General features: G+C 34.7%; 1 protein-coding gene across 9 annotated transcripts in view; it reads left to right on the forward strand.

Moving 5' to 3' along the window:
* Positions 1 to 17,572, forward strand: part of DAAM (disheveled-associated activator of morphogenesis-like protein) — a 1,051,518-nt gene that overhangs the window by 812,875 nt on the left and 221,071 nt on the right. Inside the window, exon 1 of one of the 9 annotated variants that reach the window (XM_069834110.1) lies at positions 4,575 to 4,734. The exons of the other annotated variants lie outside the window; for them this stretch is intronic. Coding sequence (XP_069690211.1) covers positions 4,717 to 4,734 — 18 coding nt within the window. The 5' untranslated portion in view covers positions 4,575 to 4,716. Of the gene's footprint in view, positions 1 to 4,574; positions 4,735 to 17,572 lie in introns of those variants that run through there. 9 annotated transcript variants of the gene reach the window in all.

Here is a 17,572-nt window from a genome sequence, read left to right on the forward strand (position 1 = left end):
ATAGTGTTTACAGTTGATCGTGGGATGGTGTCCCTCGCTCCGATCATTAAACCATGTACTTTCCAGGTGCCTTCCATCTGATATTTCTCTCGAAAATACGGAATAGTAGGCTCATAAATTTGTTGTTTTTCTTTGTTGACCTCGGATGGTTGGGTCTGGCTCATCTCAAATCTAACAGTTGGGTCCAGTATAAAGCCTTTACTATTAGTCTTGTCTAGAGCCACGATGTCCGCTCTTCTAATTCCGCCGCCTTCAGACGCAACGCAGTGCACCTCTTCATGGACCTCGAAGGATTTGTTTCTAAGGGCTTGTGCTATTAGTTTTCGGATGTTATGATGGTGTGAATTTCTCAGGAGTTCTCCATGCTGACAGGATCCTAGGACGTGTGCTAAGGTTTCAATCTCGTTGCAGTATCTGCAACGGAAACCGTCCAAGGATCTCCCATGAAGACTTCTCACTGGTGCTACGTTAGCATTCATCTTAATTGCGTCCCGCCATTCAGAGGAAGATAGACCCTCCTTAGAAAAAATCCATTTATTTCCGGGAGTATATTCTTGAAATAAAATAACACCTTTTCCTTTATGTGGAAGCGCACACCATTTGTCGTACTCTTGTTTCCTAAGATTTTGTCGTAGTTTATGGACATTGATGTTACTTATATCCAGCTCTTCAGGTGGAATTTTTAACTTCCTGGAACATACTTTCTTTTCTGCTGCTATGTTCCTTGTAGAAACGACAAGAGGATTCGAGGTTCTCAATAATGTGTTGCAAATATTGAGATGCTGTAAATATGCTTCCTATTGAGCTTTGAAAAGGCTTTGATTTTTTTTTAACTTATTCCATTTTTTCCACAGTGGTTGAGAAGCGGCTTGACCTGCCACATCACACTGAAGTTATGTATTACGATTTCTTGTATTTTTGAGTAAACAACGACCTCTGTCTTCCGACTTCTATCGTGTATTCGATTAGTTTGGTTAAAAGCCTTGGTAGATATTCAAGGTCGGATCTTCGACGTAAAAATGGAGTACCATAACCGCAATTATTCACACTGTAGTCTTCAAGTATAGCTCTACTCTGAAAGTCCATTGCGACTTAAATTATTGTTTCAGTCGTTTCGCGTTTATTTCCTCCTTTGGTGTAGAGATAATTAATTGACACTGGTTTACATGTTGCTTTACATTCATAGTGTTTTGACCAAGGCCAGGTCTTTCACTGCAAACCCAGCATTCTCCAGTCTTTCCTGTTTTCTGCCTTCCTCTTAGTCCCCGTATATGATCCATGTATCTTACTGTCGTCTATCATTTGATATCTTCTTCTAGCCCGAACTCTTCTCCCGTTCACCATTCCTTCCAGTGAATCCTTCAGAAGGCAGTTTCTTCTCAACCAGTGACCCAGCCAATTCCTTTTTCTCTTTCTGATCAGTTTCAGGATTATTCTTTCCAACACAGATTCATGTCTTATTCTGTCTGTCCATTTCACATGCTCCACCCTTCTCCATATCCATATTTCAATTCCTTCTACTAGTCTCTTCTCTTCATTTCGTCGTAATGTTCACGTTTCTGCCCCATGCAATGCCACTCTTTACACAAAGCACTTCACTAGTCTCTTCCTGAGTCCTTTCTCCAGAGATCCGCAAATCCGAAATGGAACTATAAAAATTGGAGATATATCTTTCGAAGAGGTGGGAAAATTCAAATATCTTGGAGCAACAGTAACAAATATAAATGACACTCGGGAGGAAATTAAACGCAGAATAAATATGGGAAATGCGTGTTATTATTCGGTTGAGAAGCTTTTGTCATCCAGTCTGCTGTCAAAAAATCTGAAAGTTAGAATTTATAAAACAGTTATATTACCGGTTGTTCTTTATGGCTGTGAAACTTTGACTCTCACTTTCAGAGAGGAACATAGGTTAAGCACTTGTAGCAGACAAGAGAATAAGGTTCTTAGGAAAATATTTGGGGCTAAGAGGGATGAAGTTACAGGAGAATGGAGAAAGTTACACAACGCAGAGCTCCACGCATTGTATTCTTCACCTGACATAATTAGGAACATTAAATCCAGACGTTTGAGATGGGCAGGACATGTAGCACGTATGGGCGAATCCAGAAATGCATATAGAGTGTTAGTTGGGAGGCCGGAGGGAAAAAGACTTTTGGAGAGGTCGAGACGTAGATGGGAAGATAATATTAAAATGGATTTGAGGGAGGTGGGATATGATGGTAGAGACTGGATTAATCTTGCTCACGATAGGGACCAATGGCAGGCTTATGTGAGGGCGGCAATGAACCTCCGAGTTCCTTAAAAGCCAGTAAGTAAGTAATAATAATCCATATTCCATACCAGTTAACTAGAAATGTTGTAAAGAAGTTAATTTAATAATAATGAAATAATAATAATAATAATAATAATAATAATAATAATAATAATGGTGGAGCAACAGTAACAAATATAAATGATACTTGGGAGGAAATTAAACACAGAATAAATATGGGAAATGCCTGTTATTATTCGGTTGAGAAGCTTCTATCATCCAGTCTGCTGTCAAAAAATCTGAAAGTTAGAATTTATAAAACAGTTATATTACCGGTTGTTCTTTATGGCTGTGAAACTTTGACTCTCACTTTGAGAGAGGAACATAGGTTAAGCACTTGTAGCAGACAAGATCGTAGTTAGGGTTTTTTTCGGTGTTCTCCCTTTTCTCACGTTAGACATACTACACATTAGGCCTACTCCGTCCCGATCTCCATTTCAATATCATTCCATGTCATTCCACGAATGCTGGCTTGGCTCTTGACGCATGACGTGGGCTGGTCTGGGGACGAGTGCCTATTTGTAACTTCGATACTCAGCGAATCTTAGTACAATCTTAGTGCTGATTGGGAATACGCCTAGGGTAAGCGTAATAGTTCTATTAGATGAGAGAAGAATCGGGAAATCCCGGAAACAGCTAAAGAATACCAACTGAAAGAAGAAATAAAAATTAAATTCTTAGGCCCAATTGTATAAAACTCCCTGACTAAAGATCAACTTTGATCGAAGATCAAAAAGTTAAGAGTTCAGACACTTCTTCTATTATATAAAACTTTTCTGCGATCAAATTACCTTGGTTCAAATGCAATTTAAGTTCACGTGAAAAGGATTTGGCAACATCGCATAAACAGGCGAAATACGTGATGCGCGGACCATGTTATACCGGTTTGTTCACTGTTGCCAATCTAGCGACTTTAACTCTTTTTCAACAACAATTTCTTTTAACTTTTATATTGCTTAAATAGGGATTTAGTGACCTTTTTAGCACCCCATAGTGACAAAATTTAATCTTTCTTTGTTGATAATGAGAAATCTACCGACTTTAAAACTACTTTTTGGCGACTTTCCGTACACTCTGTTGGAGATACTGGTTTTTTGTGCAATGTAAATAATGGCGGACAATAAGAAGAAGGTTGACTCTTCTCCGAGTTGTTATCATGTTATGGTGTTTGATACTGCTAAACATAATAAAGCTTTATAAAACGACAATTTTCGTTTAGTAACACAGTTAATTGAACATTTATGAATGTACCTATCATATCCATTAATAATTAATGGTTGTTATAAACATAATATAATTATAGGTTATGTTATTTGATACTGCTGAACACGATAGAGCCTTATAAAATATAAGATTGTTTGTGTATTAACGCAAGAAATTGAAATAAATATATATAAATGTACCTATCATATCTATTAATATTAATAATAATGGATATTTTATTTGCACAATCTATCACTCGTATATTTCAAACAGAAAAGAAATAACTGAACTTGGATCATCTAACTTAATCGGAGAAATTTCTGCAGTCAAAGTTGACTTTAGTTTGAGACAAATTAATCTCAGATTAGACTTTATACAACACAAAATTCCAAGTTCAGCTGAAACAAGGATCAACTTAACCTCTGATCTAAGATTAAATGGTTTATACAATCGGGCCTTAAAGATATGATAATGGAAGTATAGTGGACCAATTTTGCCTAATACTCTGATACTTCTGGTAGCGGTGATGTGATGGTGGCAACCATGATAATTGTGATGATTATGACGATGACAGTAAAATTGATGAAGATGATTATGATTGAAAAATGACAATAAGGATTAGGATGGTGGTTGTGGCCGTCGTCGTGGTGGTGATGGTGATGATATTGATGATGCTTTAGTCTTCGGAATTTAGAGATGCACACTAGTTTGTGAAGGAAATGATGCTCTAGCATTGAAGAGGGTCGCGAGAAACGGATCTAAAGGAGCACTTAGTCTTCACCCAAGTTCATATCCACGAGCACTGCTGGTAGTACTAGAATCTGTCATCAACTTTTTTCATCGACCTTTTTAGATCGGCCGTGTGCCTTGGAGGTGCTATACCCTGGCGTCTGAAGAAGGTGTGCCTAGCAAAACGCGATCGGTACAACAGGAGAAAAACATACCAATGTTGCACAGAAACATGTAGGTCGTTGATTAGTTCACCTGGTCTCCGTTATTGTGACAGTGGCAGCACAGTCGCTTTCACCTGCCGGTTCTTGGCGGAGTTCAAAAACATTTATCTTCAGTACTGCTTGAACCAGTGAGGTGTGAGTGTGCAGTGGAAAAGTGATGACAGAATGTAGGAACGAGGGGCCGCTGAAGCGCTTTTGTCTCTGTTCACGAACTCTGTGATGGTCCCAGCATAGTCGAGTGTCAGCATGGGCAAGATTTATTTGGTAGGTTTTCTCTTCCTTATCATTATGATTAGAATTTGTCTTGCATGCTAGAGTGACGTTGTCATCAACGGGAAGGCCGACAAGTGAATTGAGATTCTTATGACTACAATGTTTCGAGGTTCATTCCCGGGCAAATCTTGGGACATTTGTGACTGATAAAGCAGCTGTGGAAACGATTTCCGAGTACTTCGGATATTTCCAGTATTTCTTCGTAAGTTCCATTTTAATTTCATCGTCTCTGAATAGATTCTATAGTTTGAAAGGAACATTAAGAATTGTAATTATTTTAATAGCAGTAATGATAATGTAATTAATAATAATAATAATTATTATTATTATTTATTTACCTGGCAGAGTTAAGGCCATACGGCCTTCTCTAACACTCAACCAGGAGTAAAACTGCGTTACAAAAAACACTACAAATTTACAAAGTACATAACAATTTTACACACAAACCTGAATAAGATAATAATAATAAAATGTGAACAACAAGTAAGTAGAAATCAGACATAATATATAACATACAGAAAGAAAGAAAAAAGCATAATAAAATGTGAACAACAGGTCAAAATAAATGAGGCCTAAAAAGTATAAAGAATAAAAAAATAAGACAATTAATAATAATAATAATAATAATAATAATAATAATAATAGTAATAATAATAAAATAGTGCAGTACAAAGCATAGAATGAATACAATATTTTTAAGTACACATAGTAAGGAAAATTATGATCATATATAGCTTAACTTACCACATTATAGATATAAAATTATCGGAAAATATGAAAACAAAAATATAAAATAAGTTAAATATCACTAGAACATTAAAACAAATGTGAATACGTGGAAACATGGAATACAATACTTGTCATAATAGTAAGTTAGTTTGGCAACTCGTCATAAGATATTATTATTATTATTATTATTATTATTATTATTATTATTATTATTATTATTATTATTATTGATCTAAAGGGAATGGCATGGAAATTAAAGTTTTGAAAACTATTTTCATATACTTTGCGAGGAAAACTACTTTATTAAATTCAACTACGACTTAAAAATCATAATTAAATTAACAGACCTGTGTCAAGGATTCTGGGCTATTCCTTGACAAACTCTATTTTTACAAGCATGTAGATTTCATGCTTGTAAAAATAGATGTAGGTTTAATGCGGGTAAAACTTATTCTGTCTTAAAGCCTGGCGTACTTTAAATACTTCAGTATACTAGTGAGATCGAAACTTAAGTATGGATCTCCAGTCTGGAATTCTGTCACAAAAACTGATTCGACTGAATGAGAAAATATCCAACGAAAATTCATATCATGTTCGTATAGTTTGCTGCCCATTGATCCCAAGAAAAGTTAGAGAGAAAAGTTTTGATTGTTTTAAATGTCAGTTTATATTCCAGATGCTAAGACTACGATACCCCATTTTTATCCGAGGCGAGGTCCTGAAAGGTAATACAACCTGTGAATGTTTTATAAACAACGTTAACGTTCGTGTTCCTACGATTGACTTGAAAAGTCGCAATCTTTTCTACATCAGTAACTATAAATCTTTCTCTTTGCCCTCCCTTCACATGAAGTGAAAATTCCTACTTACACAGCAATAATTTTGATCCATTTGTATGGTACTTGGAATTTCCACAAATGTAAAGTATTTACCAAGATGATGATGATGATGATGATGATTATTATTATTATTATTATTATTATTATTATTATTATTATTATTATTATATTTCCTTTGCTGTAGTCGTGCCAGAGAATCAGTCCCATTCCGAGGCTCATTTGAAGGTTTCATAAAAAGCTGTTTTTTACGGTGATGGGTTGTTAGCCCTTCGCCCAACCTCCAAGCTGGAGGGTCACCCTTCATCGGCTGTCCGCGACTGCTTATTCAATATATTCACAGCTACCCTCCATATCTGGAGGCCGTCTCCTCGATCCGCAACCCGAGGACGCGTCATGTCAAGCTTTTATCATCTAGTCTGTTGTCAAAAAATCTGAAAGTTAGAATTTATAAAACAGTTATATTACCGGTTGTTCTATATGGTTGTGAAACTTGGACTCTCACTTTGAGAGAGGAACATAGGTTAAGGGTGTTTGAGATTAAGGTGCTTAGGAAAATATTTGGGGTTAAGAGGGATGAAGGTACACGAGAATGGAGAAAGATACACAACACAGAATTGCATGCATTGTATTCTTGACCAGACATAATTAGGAACATTAAATCCAGACGTTTGAGATGGGCAGGGCATGTAGCACGTATGGGCGAATCCAGAAATGCATATAGAATGTTAGTAGGGAGGCCGGAGGAAAAAATACCTTTGGGGAGGCCGAGACGTAGATGGGAAGGTAATATTAAAACGGATTTGAGGGAGGTGGGATATGTTGATAGAGACTGGATTAATCTTGCACAGGATAGGGACCAATGGCGGGCTTATGTGAGGGCGGCAATGAACCTCCGGATTTCTTAAAAGCCAGTAAGTAAGTATTATTATATTTCATCAGTAGCCATATACAAGACACATGGCCGCATGATCAGAGTGGCCTTGTATTTGCAGACGGTGAGCGTCTTCAGATTTCCTAGAAGAGTGAGGACGAAACTGGCCTAAAGCTTTAATTCTTGCAATGATTAATTTTGTACGGATTGCAGGTAGATGATGAAACAAACCTCTGATATGAGTAGGCCTAGATTGTGTTATCTCAAAATTTTTACGCGGGAAATGGCATACAGATTTTGTTTGGAGCTCTCTTTCAGAGACAGAGTTCTTTTACGTGCCATATATCTACTGCAAATGACAGTCTTATTTTCTTTCGAAGGAAGGATTTCTATCGCCGGGCTCGAACCGTGAATAGTGAATTCAGGGGTAAACATGATAATGAGTAGGCCATCGAGAATAACGATAAGGAATAATAATAATAATAATAATAATAATAATAATAATAATAATAATCCATCTAGAAAAGCTGCATTGAAGGAGGCGAAATTTTTGTTTTTTGCTTCACTGGCTTCTGTGAGATGTAAGAATATATAGTGATGTGGTTTTAGTTAGCAGCCACAAATACTTTCAACATAGAATAGTTTGATACTTGTATATTCTAATGACTGCAATGTTACCAATGTAACACTCGAAAAGTCCATGACGCAATACTAGGGAAACGAACCATTTCTCTAGTAATTCGTCCTGAACTTCTCGCATGTTATGTTGGTGATTATTAGAGAGGGAAGGGAGAGTGCCTCCTTTGGTATAGTTTTTTATGCTGAAACTACTTGTGGCTGCTAACTAAAACGAAATGTGTATCGCTATACATCTCACAGAAGACAGTGAAGCAAAAGTAAAACTGTGCCTCCTTCAATGTAATTTTTCTAGGGGATTACTACAGTAATAATAGTAATAATAATAATAATAATAATAATAATAATAATAATAATTTTTCTAGCAAACGACCCACACCTGTGGAGAAACTGTTAGCGCGTCTGGCCGTGAAATAAGATGGCCCGGGTTCAAATCCCGGTCGGGACAAGTTACCTGGTTTGAGGTTTTTCCGAGGTTTTACCTCAACTCAATATGAGAAAATGTTGGGTAACTACCAGTGTTGGACCTCGGACTCATTTCACCGGCATTATCACCTTCATCCATTCAGACGCTAAATAACCTGAGATGTTGATACAGCGACTTAAAATAACCCACAAAAAAATCAGCGATGAATCGGATTATATTTCACATTGTGCATTACGACGTAGGTCAAATATAATTAATATAATGTAACTAATTAATTACAAACGGTAGCGATATTATTTTCTTTCTTCTGTTTTATTTTTCGTCACCTATTGCTGCATTCTGTGCCTTGAAGGCGTAGAACCTGTGTATTGTTGAGATACATCGTGTTCACGTGTTGACCATTTGATTAACAGTCTCGTTCTCTTTTCTCTTCAATTCATTCTCTATTCCACTGCAGTGTTATTGATAGTAATCGACGATCACCTTCCACCACATATTCATTCCGTTGTAATATTCTTCATTCGATATTATTATTATTATTATTATTATTATTATTATTATTATTATTATTATTATTATTATTATTATTATTATTATTGACTAACGCCATCTCTACTACTACTAGTATTGTTGTTGTTATTATTATTATTATTATTATTATTCACTAAGCCATCTCCACTACTACTACTACTACTACTACTACTACTACTACTACTACTACTACTACTACTACTACTACTACTACTACTACTACTACTACTACTACTACTACTACTACTACTACTACTACTACTACTACTACTACTACTACTACTACTACTACTGCTGCTGCTGCTGCTGTTGCTACTATTATTATTTTATTATTATTCACTAACGCCATCTCCACCACTACTATTATTATTATTATTATTATTATTATTATTATTATTATTATTATTATTATTATTATTATTATTTTTGTGATGCCGCTACTATGGCTGGCAAGTTGTTCACCTTGACAGAGTTGGTAATTTTTTTTAACGACAACTTAGGGATCCTATAACAGGTTCTGTACATGTAGTCTACGTGACTTTCTGTGCCATTTCTGTTATATCTCTTTTCCATTAATGCCGTATTAACATAATCTCGTCTCACAAACTTACAATATCCATGATATGTGCACATTTGAGGCAACATACTGGAAGTTTTGACACAGTGCAATATATTTGGTTCTAGCCATGGCATGTAAACCTTGTGCACAAGATATCTGACAAACAGCGCGCCACTCTGTTGTACGAGAGAATTTAATATTAAGGCCTTATTGAAAATAATGTAGCATAATAGGATTGTCAGCGGAAAGTGAACTACACTGAGACCTGTGTTATAATTTGTATTACAGCATGCCAGATCGAACCGCGGGCCCTTTTGTAAGGGTTATCAGAGCTATGAATTTTTTTTTACAATAAAGAGTATTTATAGTGTAATTTTTCATTTCTAAATGTCGAAATTTATGTATATGAGCGATGTAAAAGTCAGTCTCTATAAAAAAACTATAAACTTAATGACGCGTAAGGGCAACTGTCTCTTAAATCTTAACACCAACCATTAAAACTGAAGCTGCATCGGATAACAACTACAAATAAAATACAGCTTTAAATGAGCTGAAGGGGTATATTGGCTAGAAATAAGTATTTGCGGTAACAATTCCAAGAGAGAATATGTGGTCATAACGTAAATAATTTCTTAGCACATAGTTTGATTATGTAATAATAATAATAATAATAATAATAATAATAATAATAATAATAATGTATTTAATCTGGCAGAGTTAAGGCCATACGGCCTTCTCTAACACTCAACCAGGAGTAAAACTGCGTTACAAAAAACACTACAAATTTACAAAGTACACTACAATTTTACACACAAAACTGAATAAGATGATAATAAATGAGACATACAAAGTATAAAAAATAAGACAATTAATAATAATAATAATATTTATTTATTTATTTATTTATTTATTTATTTATTTATTTATTTATTTATTTATTTATTTATTCTGGTGTAGTTAAGGCCATCAGGCCTTCTCTTCCACAACACCAGGAATACAATAATAATAATAATAATGATAAAAAATGAGAATAGTAATAATTTATTTATTATTATTATTTATTATTTATTATTTAGAATATTAACGTGCAAAAACAACAGCACAAGGCCAATTACAGTTTTGCACGATACAAAACAACAAATGATGATGAGAATGAATGACCGAAAATGGCAATGAGATGAAATACAAACAATATAATGGTCTACATCAATCATTGATCAAAAAATAATTATAAAATTAGTACAATGAGAATTGAAATAATGGAATGGTCTACATGAATCAATAGACCAAATGCAAGAAATATATGGACAAATAATTATTAAAATTGGATCAGTGAGTTAAAACTCAAAGATATACTACACATTAATTGGATCCAAGTTGAAGCCATGCAAATTAGCATATTTAATGCATCTGCAGACCGGAGAGAGAGATTTAGGATTCTTATTATAAAACAATTTATGAAATCTTAAACCATTAGCAGGAATACGAAGACTGATATTGCTTATGAAAGATTCACAATCAATATCACCCTTAATGACTTTGCAAAAAAATAAATAATCAAGATCCTGACGTCTGGTGAACAAACTACCGCAATTGAAATAATTGCATTTAATCTCATAGTTATAATCGGAATTTGGTAAAAATCTATAAGAACACAAGGAAATAAATTTTCTTTGGATATTCTCCAATTTAGCCGAGTCAGTGGAAGTAATGGAGTTCCATACAACAGATGCATATTCAAGCTTGGATCTAACCAACGTATAGTATAAAATGAATAAACACATAGGAGTGGAAAAAGAATAAGTTATAGACCTAATTAGACCAAGCATTCTTAACGAATGGGTATAAATATATTGCACATGATCATGAAAATATAATTTTGAATCAAGTAGGACACCAAGATCTCTAATACAATCTTTCCTAGTAATTACGACATTACTGAGAGAATAATAATAATGATAATAATAATAATAATAATAATAATAATAATAATAATAATAGTAATAAAATAGTGCAGTACAAAGCATACAATGAATACAATATTTTTAAGTACACAGAGTAAGGAAAATTATGATTTTATATATATAGCTCAACTTATCACATTATAGATATGCCATTGTCGGAAAATATGAAAACAAAAATATAAAATAAGTTAAATATCACTAGAACAGAAAAAAATGTGAATACGTGGAAACATGCAATACAACACTTGTCATAATAGTAAGTTAGTTTGGCAACTCGTCATAAGATAATTTTCTAACTTGGATTTGAAAGATTTCAATGTTCGGCAGCCCTTGACTTCAGGCGGCAGAGAGTTCCAGTGACGAGAGGTAGCAACAGTGAAAGATGAGGAATACAGAGATGATGTGTGAAGTGGAATTTCTAGCGTGTTATCGCGTTGTGATCGAGTATTAATATTATGATAGCGAGAGAGAATATGAAAACGAGCGAATAAATAATAGGGGGATGAAGAGTGCATAATTCGATATAAGAGAGAAAGTGAGTGCAGATTCTCCTCTCATGTAACCTAAGCCATGATAACTTCTCGAAAGAAGGTGAGATATGATCATAGTATCGAACATTACAAATGAAGCGGACGCACGCGTTATGAACACGCTGTAGTTTCTGAGCGGAATCAATCCTGAGATCACTGAACAAAACGTCGCTATAATCGAATTGAGGTAGAATGTAATGTAATGTAGAATGTAATAGTGAAATGTTTGTATTTACTACAAAATCATACAAGATTCTGTAATTTTCGTTTTAAAATGTTTTACTGAAAACGAAAATGGTGCACCGCATGTAATAGCGGTCTTGATGTCGAACTGCGAAACTGCGGGCCCGGATTCAAATCCTGGTTGAGACAAGTTACCTGCTTAAGGTTTTTTCCGGGAGTTTCCACCAATTTTCACCAACCCATTAAGAGCAAAATGCTGGGTAACTTTCGGCGCTGGACCCTAGACTCATTTCGCTGGAATTATCTTCATTTTACTCAGACGTTAGATAACCATACCAGTTGATAAAGCGTCGTAAAATAAACCAATAAAAAAACGAAAATGTCTATACGTAATCTCTATTTGCTGCGACAGTGTATTTAACACAATATTTTATAGTTTTTTTTTACCCGGCATGTTTTGCCTTTATTCGACGTCCATGCATATTACAAGAACTAATTAGCTGTTAAGTAAATACATTTGCCGTGGGACTTGTATGTAAGCCACAGAAATGAACTCAGAATACTTCACTGCGTAGTAACTGGTGTAAACATATGGAAAAGGAATGTCAATATTATTTAACCGTTAATAATAGTGTACTGTGTGGAACATGTGCTGATGTTTGAGAAAGCAGTATGACATTTTCAACTGTTAATAATAAAGTAAGACGATGTTCGCATCTAGAAAAGAAATAATTTCAACATTTTTTAACAAGAATAATAATATTGAGTGAAATTTTGGAGAATATTATATAATATCAGCTCTTTGAATCATCCATATTTTGTTGGACAAAAACATGAATCCATATTGGAAAAGAAATAATGAATTGATTTAAATGGGGGAGGGGCTGTGACTATGACAACCTTAGCACTGCGACCTAAAAGATCTACTGTGCTTCCCCGTCATAATAACCTTTCAGTCCAATAGTTTGTTCTTGATGAACGAAGGACTGAAACAGTTGATTGGAAAATTAATAATATCAAAGTTCTTAAAAGCTAATTCTAGCTTAATGTGTAAGAACGTAAATAAACATTTGGAAAAGAAATTACGTCAGACTTCTAAAACGTTACTTGCTAGTAGTTCATTGAGCAAGATCCTAAAAAGAGTAAAAGTATTAGTACAAAGTTGTTAAACTTTAGTAATAACTAGACTTCATGTAATTGCCACGAGAATCGTAAGGTTGAAGGCTGGTTCACAATAAACCGGGAACGAGAACCAGAATGAAAACGAGAAGCAGAGGACGTGAATATGAACATTTTTGATTCACAATAAACCGAGAACGTATACGACTATGCATATCGATATGTATGTCAATAACGATATGTAAAGTCGATATTACCCATTCTGATGTTATTTGTGTATAATTGACCAATGGCGTTCTCTCACGAGTACAAGGCAGCCTACATAGACACAGGTTAACCAATTTCGAAATTTCAACTGAAACATTTCATTAGGTACGGTACTATAAATATGCCCATGCATATTTATTATCACAACCGATTTTAAGTCTACCATAACGTAAAATAATTAGAGAAGAAACATTTGTAATAGAACAAAAATGAACACAACAGTAGTTATTGAATTGAAGCGTGAATATGTAGTGTCTAATACAACCAATACAGTAATAAAATATGATTCGCTTCCGATCGGTGTTCAAAGACGTAGCTATTGAAAGCCACGTATTCTCCTTCATTTTCTCATCTTTATACGAGGCGCGCCGCTTATCGTAAACGTGAGGATTTCAATATTAGAATCTCATGAAATAAAACTTGCCCCATGATGCACAGCACAGAACAAAATAATGTATAGGTTATGTCACGGTCTTCTTGCTACAATATATATGACGACAAAATAGCTTTTAGATGGCAATAGAATGAATCTAGTGGGCTGTGATCGGAAACGTGAACGCCAAAGTTGAAACTTGGCCAACTCTCCGTTCCCGATCTCGGGCTCCGGGAAGCTTTTCGTTAATTGTGAATGCTCACATTTAAATGTATACATTTTAACAATTTTACCGTTTTCGTTTTCGTTCCGATTCTCGTTTCCGGTTTATTGTGAACCAGCCTTTACTGCGCACGCGGTATAGACTGTATGAGAAGGAATGGAGTATGCTTCTGATGTAAACACTGAGCAGCATACTGCGGTTACAATAAAACCTGTATCCTGCATTCAAGAAATATAATGAATGATCATTGAAGTAGGAAATGTCTAAACATGTAAATACACAATTATTTTGTAGTGAGATATATTAACTCTTAAAATTTAATGTAATATACTCACATCATCCTTGAATATGTGCATTGCAGTGAAGAGTTACGTACATTTTGAGCGACTGCAAAGTGAACCTCCTCCGATGGTCACTCAAACAGTTTTTATATTGGGAAAATGTACTCACACGATGTAATAGGTGCATATTTAAAGAACGGAAAGTCACTACTTTTTAGTACACCAACTTCAGACGTCTTGTCATGACCTGATAGTATATCATGTATAATACGAAGTTGTGAATAGGCAGAATTTTTAGCAATAATGTTTCCCAACTTACATTTCACTTTTTCTGAAATTAGTGAATTCTTATTTTGGATAACGATTTGTGATACTTTATCCACTATATTAAGGGCGTCTGAGAGTTGTAGTTTAGACGATTCTAACAGGATGATGCTTTTGGACACGATTTTAAAATTAGAATCAATGAACAGAATATATTCCAATAGCTGTTCAGAAGGCAATGATTTTACAGTTGCAACAGCGGAACTGTCTGTGTTATTCAATGCACCAATTACCTCCATTATTTTGCTGTAGTGTTCTGCATAATAATTAACAGCATCCAACCACGTTCCGCAACGGGTTAAGACTGGCTGCGGGGGTAAGGGTATTCCAGGGGCAATTGTTTGGAACAGCAACACTCTCATTGTAGTATGTTTGATTGAATTCTTGTCTGCACTGAACAAATGTTAAGCTTTGACTATTTCAACCACAGTAATGCAAAAAAAAAGTGCTACATAGATATACAGTACATTAGCTGTAGCTGCTTTATCTATTTGGACCGGTCACATCTCTTAACATGAACTGCTTATACAGGGACATCATTTTATTTTTACTTGCATTTTTATTGTACCTGCATTTCTGAATGTACTTCACTCTCACCCCTTCACTAATGTCCTTGCTCCCGTCAGACACACATACTTACGGCGGCTGTTGCATTCAAAGTCTTCAAGCAGTGAAGTAAACACTGCAGTGTATAGTGTATTTCAGAAATATGGTTGCGTTTTCTATAGAAGAAAGAACCTATATTAATAATATCGTACTAAAAAATTATATTCAAGAAACGATAAATTCAATTTCAGAGAATATGCTTCAAAATGTTTTTAATAATATGCGTAAAGAATTGAAGCCTGCATTGTAATGAACGGCAACTATTTTCAGCAACTTGTTTAAAAATTCAGATCAGCTTATTTTGAATTGAGGTGGCTAGAAGCAAAGGAATGCTAGTGACATTTGTAATAACATGAGTTAAGTGCATCCAGTGTAAGCTAAAGTATCTAAAATTTTAGTGGCAAAGGGATATTTTAATCTCATCACGCATTAAAATTTAAATAAAAATTTCACCGATTTTGCGAAAGCTTAAATATTTAAACCTCATTTTCTCAAAACTAACTTAAGTGCACTTACAGCCCTTTTCTTATGACCCCCTCAATTTAAATGCACTCTCTATATTGTATGTTAACACCAATAATTAATATGCTAAATAAAGTAGACATTACATAACGAACATAGCCGCCTGAAAAGTTGAGTTTTTGAAAAAAAAAAATGTTACTACTCTACTGTATTTTGATAAATTCCATAAAAGTGATGATCAAACTGAAAATCGTAATATCGTATTTCCCTACAACATAAATGGATACACTACTTTTCTCTCCTCCCATACCTAGTAAAATAATTTGTTTACATATTGCATTAGTAACATCAAACTCCTGTAATGGAAGGGGGCAACAGTGTTTCCGAGTATAGCCAGGTTAATGTTAAAAATGTTGGTAAAAATAAAGTGACGTCCCTGTACTACGAGATCGGGAGTCGCTCACCTCTTCTATACTACCGTACATCGGCAACCTGATTGCATTCTGCGTGTGGCAATTCAACGAAGTCTAGTAATAACTTATAAAGTTACAACGTGAATAGACATTTGGAAAACGAATGGTATTGAAGTTCTTGGGTGTTAATATGTTTTTAGTAATAAAGTGAATACAGTTCAGGAAAGGAATAATATTGAAAATTTTAAAAATTAGTAACAGTTGACTGAGTACAAACGCGAATAAACGTTTCGGAAACTAATAATATTGATGTTCTTAAGCATTGATTAATTAACAGGGATTGTGCACATGTATGAAAGGAATAATATCGAACTTTAAACTATTAATAATTAATTAATCAGGTAAGTAGGAAAGGGAGTGAACATTGTAACCGAATACTTCGAGAGAATATTTAATGCCATGCACTACATACCGCAATCTTGTGATAAAGGCCCTTTTCTAATGAAATCATGTAGAACTATTATGTTAGTCTTATTTCGACCTAAATCTACAGCATTAAGGAGCATTATTAACATAACCCTTGGAGTAGGCCTACTGTGTTTCAACGTCAGAGTCTCGACTACAAATCCTGGAGAGTTCGAGTAGATATGGACAAGCATTAGTAGTTCTGTGATTTCTTTGTAGCAGTGGCCACATGTAGTGTAACAGTTGTTTAAATTGATGTATTGGGTTAGTTACTACTATGAGTAAGGTAACGAAAATTTTAAGTGAGAAAGGAAGGGACTTAATTTTATATAATAGATTTAAATTGTTTCCAGAAGACATTGAAGGACAGTGTACAAAGATGAACAGGCATTAAAAACATGTTTCATTAAATCTGATTCAAATACCGACATAATGATTGGACGAAATATTGAGCATAGCCATGAATGCGTTAGTTTCGATATCCTGATTAATTAATTAATTTCATTCATTCATTCATTCATTTTATTCCATACATCTTTCTTGAGCAATGAAGCTTTAAGATGTGGAACAAGTCAAAATTTTACAATATTACAATTACAATTTTTACAAATTTTTATAGTTTTACAATTTAGTAATTTTCTACAATTTTTACAGTTTTGTGCAATTTTTTTACAATATTTTGGCGAGATGTAGTGAGATGAGGTGAGGTCCGAGGATTCGCCAAAATATTACCCGGAATTTGCCTTTTGGTTTGGGGAAAACCTCTGAAAAACCCAACCAGGTAATCAAATCAAAGGGGGATAATCTAATCAATGGGGTTGATGCCAAGAACTCGCCATAGACCAGCCGTGGCGAAAAGGCCATGGAGCGCCGAGCCACTGTGTAAGCGGCAACGTGCATAGCACCTATGGAGGGAGGCGGACAACCGAAGGGGAAGTTAATGTTTAGGACGTGTAACGAAGAAAGAAATGAACAAGAAAACATAGGACACATTATCACAACCTAAAATTAACTATCTTCAGAATGT

This window comes from Periplaneta americana, chromosome 8 (assembly GCF_040183065.1).
Source record: "Periplaneta americana isolate PAMFEO1 chromosome 8, P.americana_PAMFEO1_priV1, whole genome shotgun sequence".
Taxonomy (NCBI): domain Eukaryota; kingdom Metazoa; phylum Arthropoda; class Insecta; order Blattodea; family Blattidae; genus Periplaneta; species Periplaneta americana.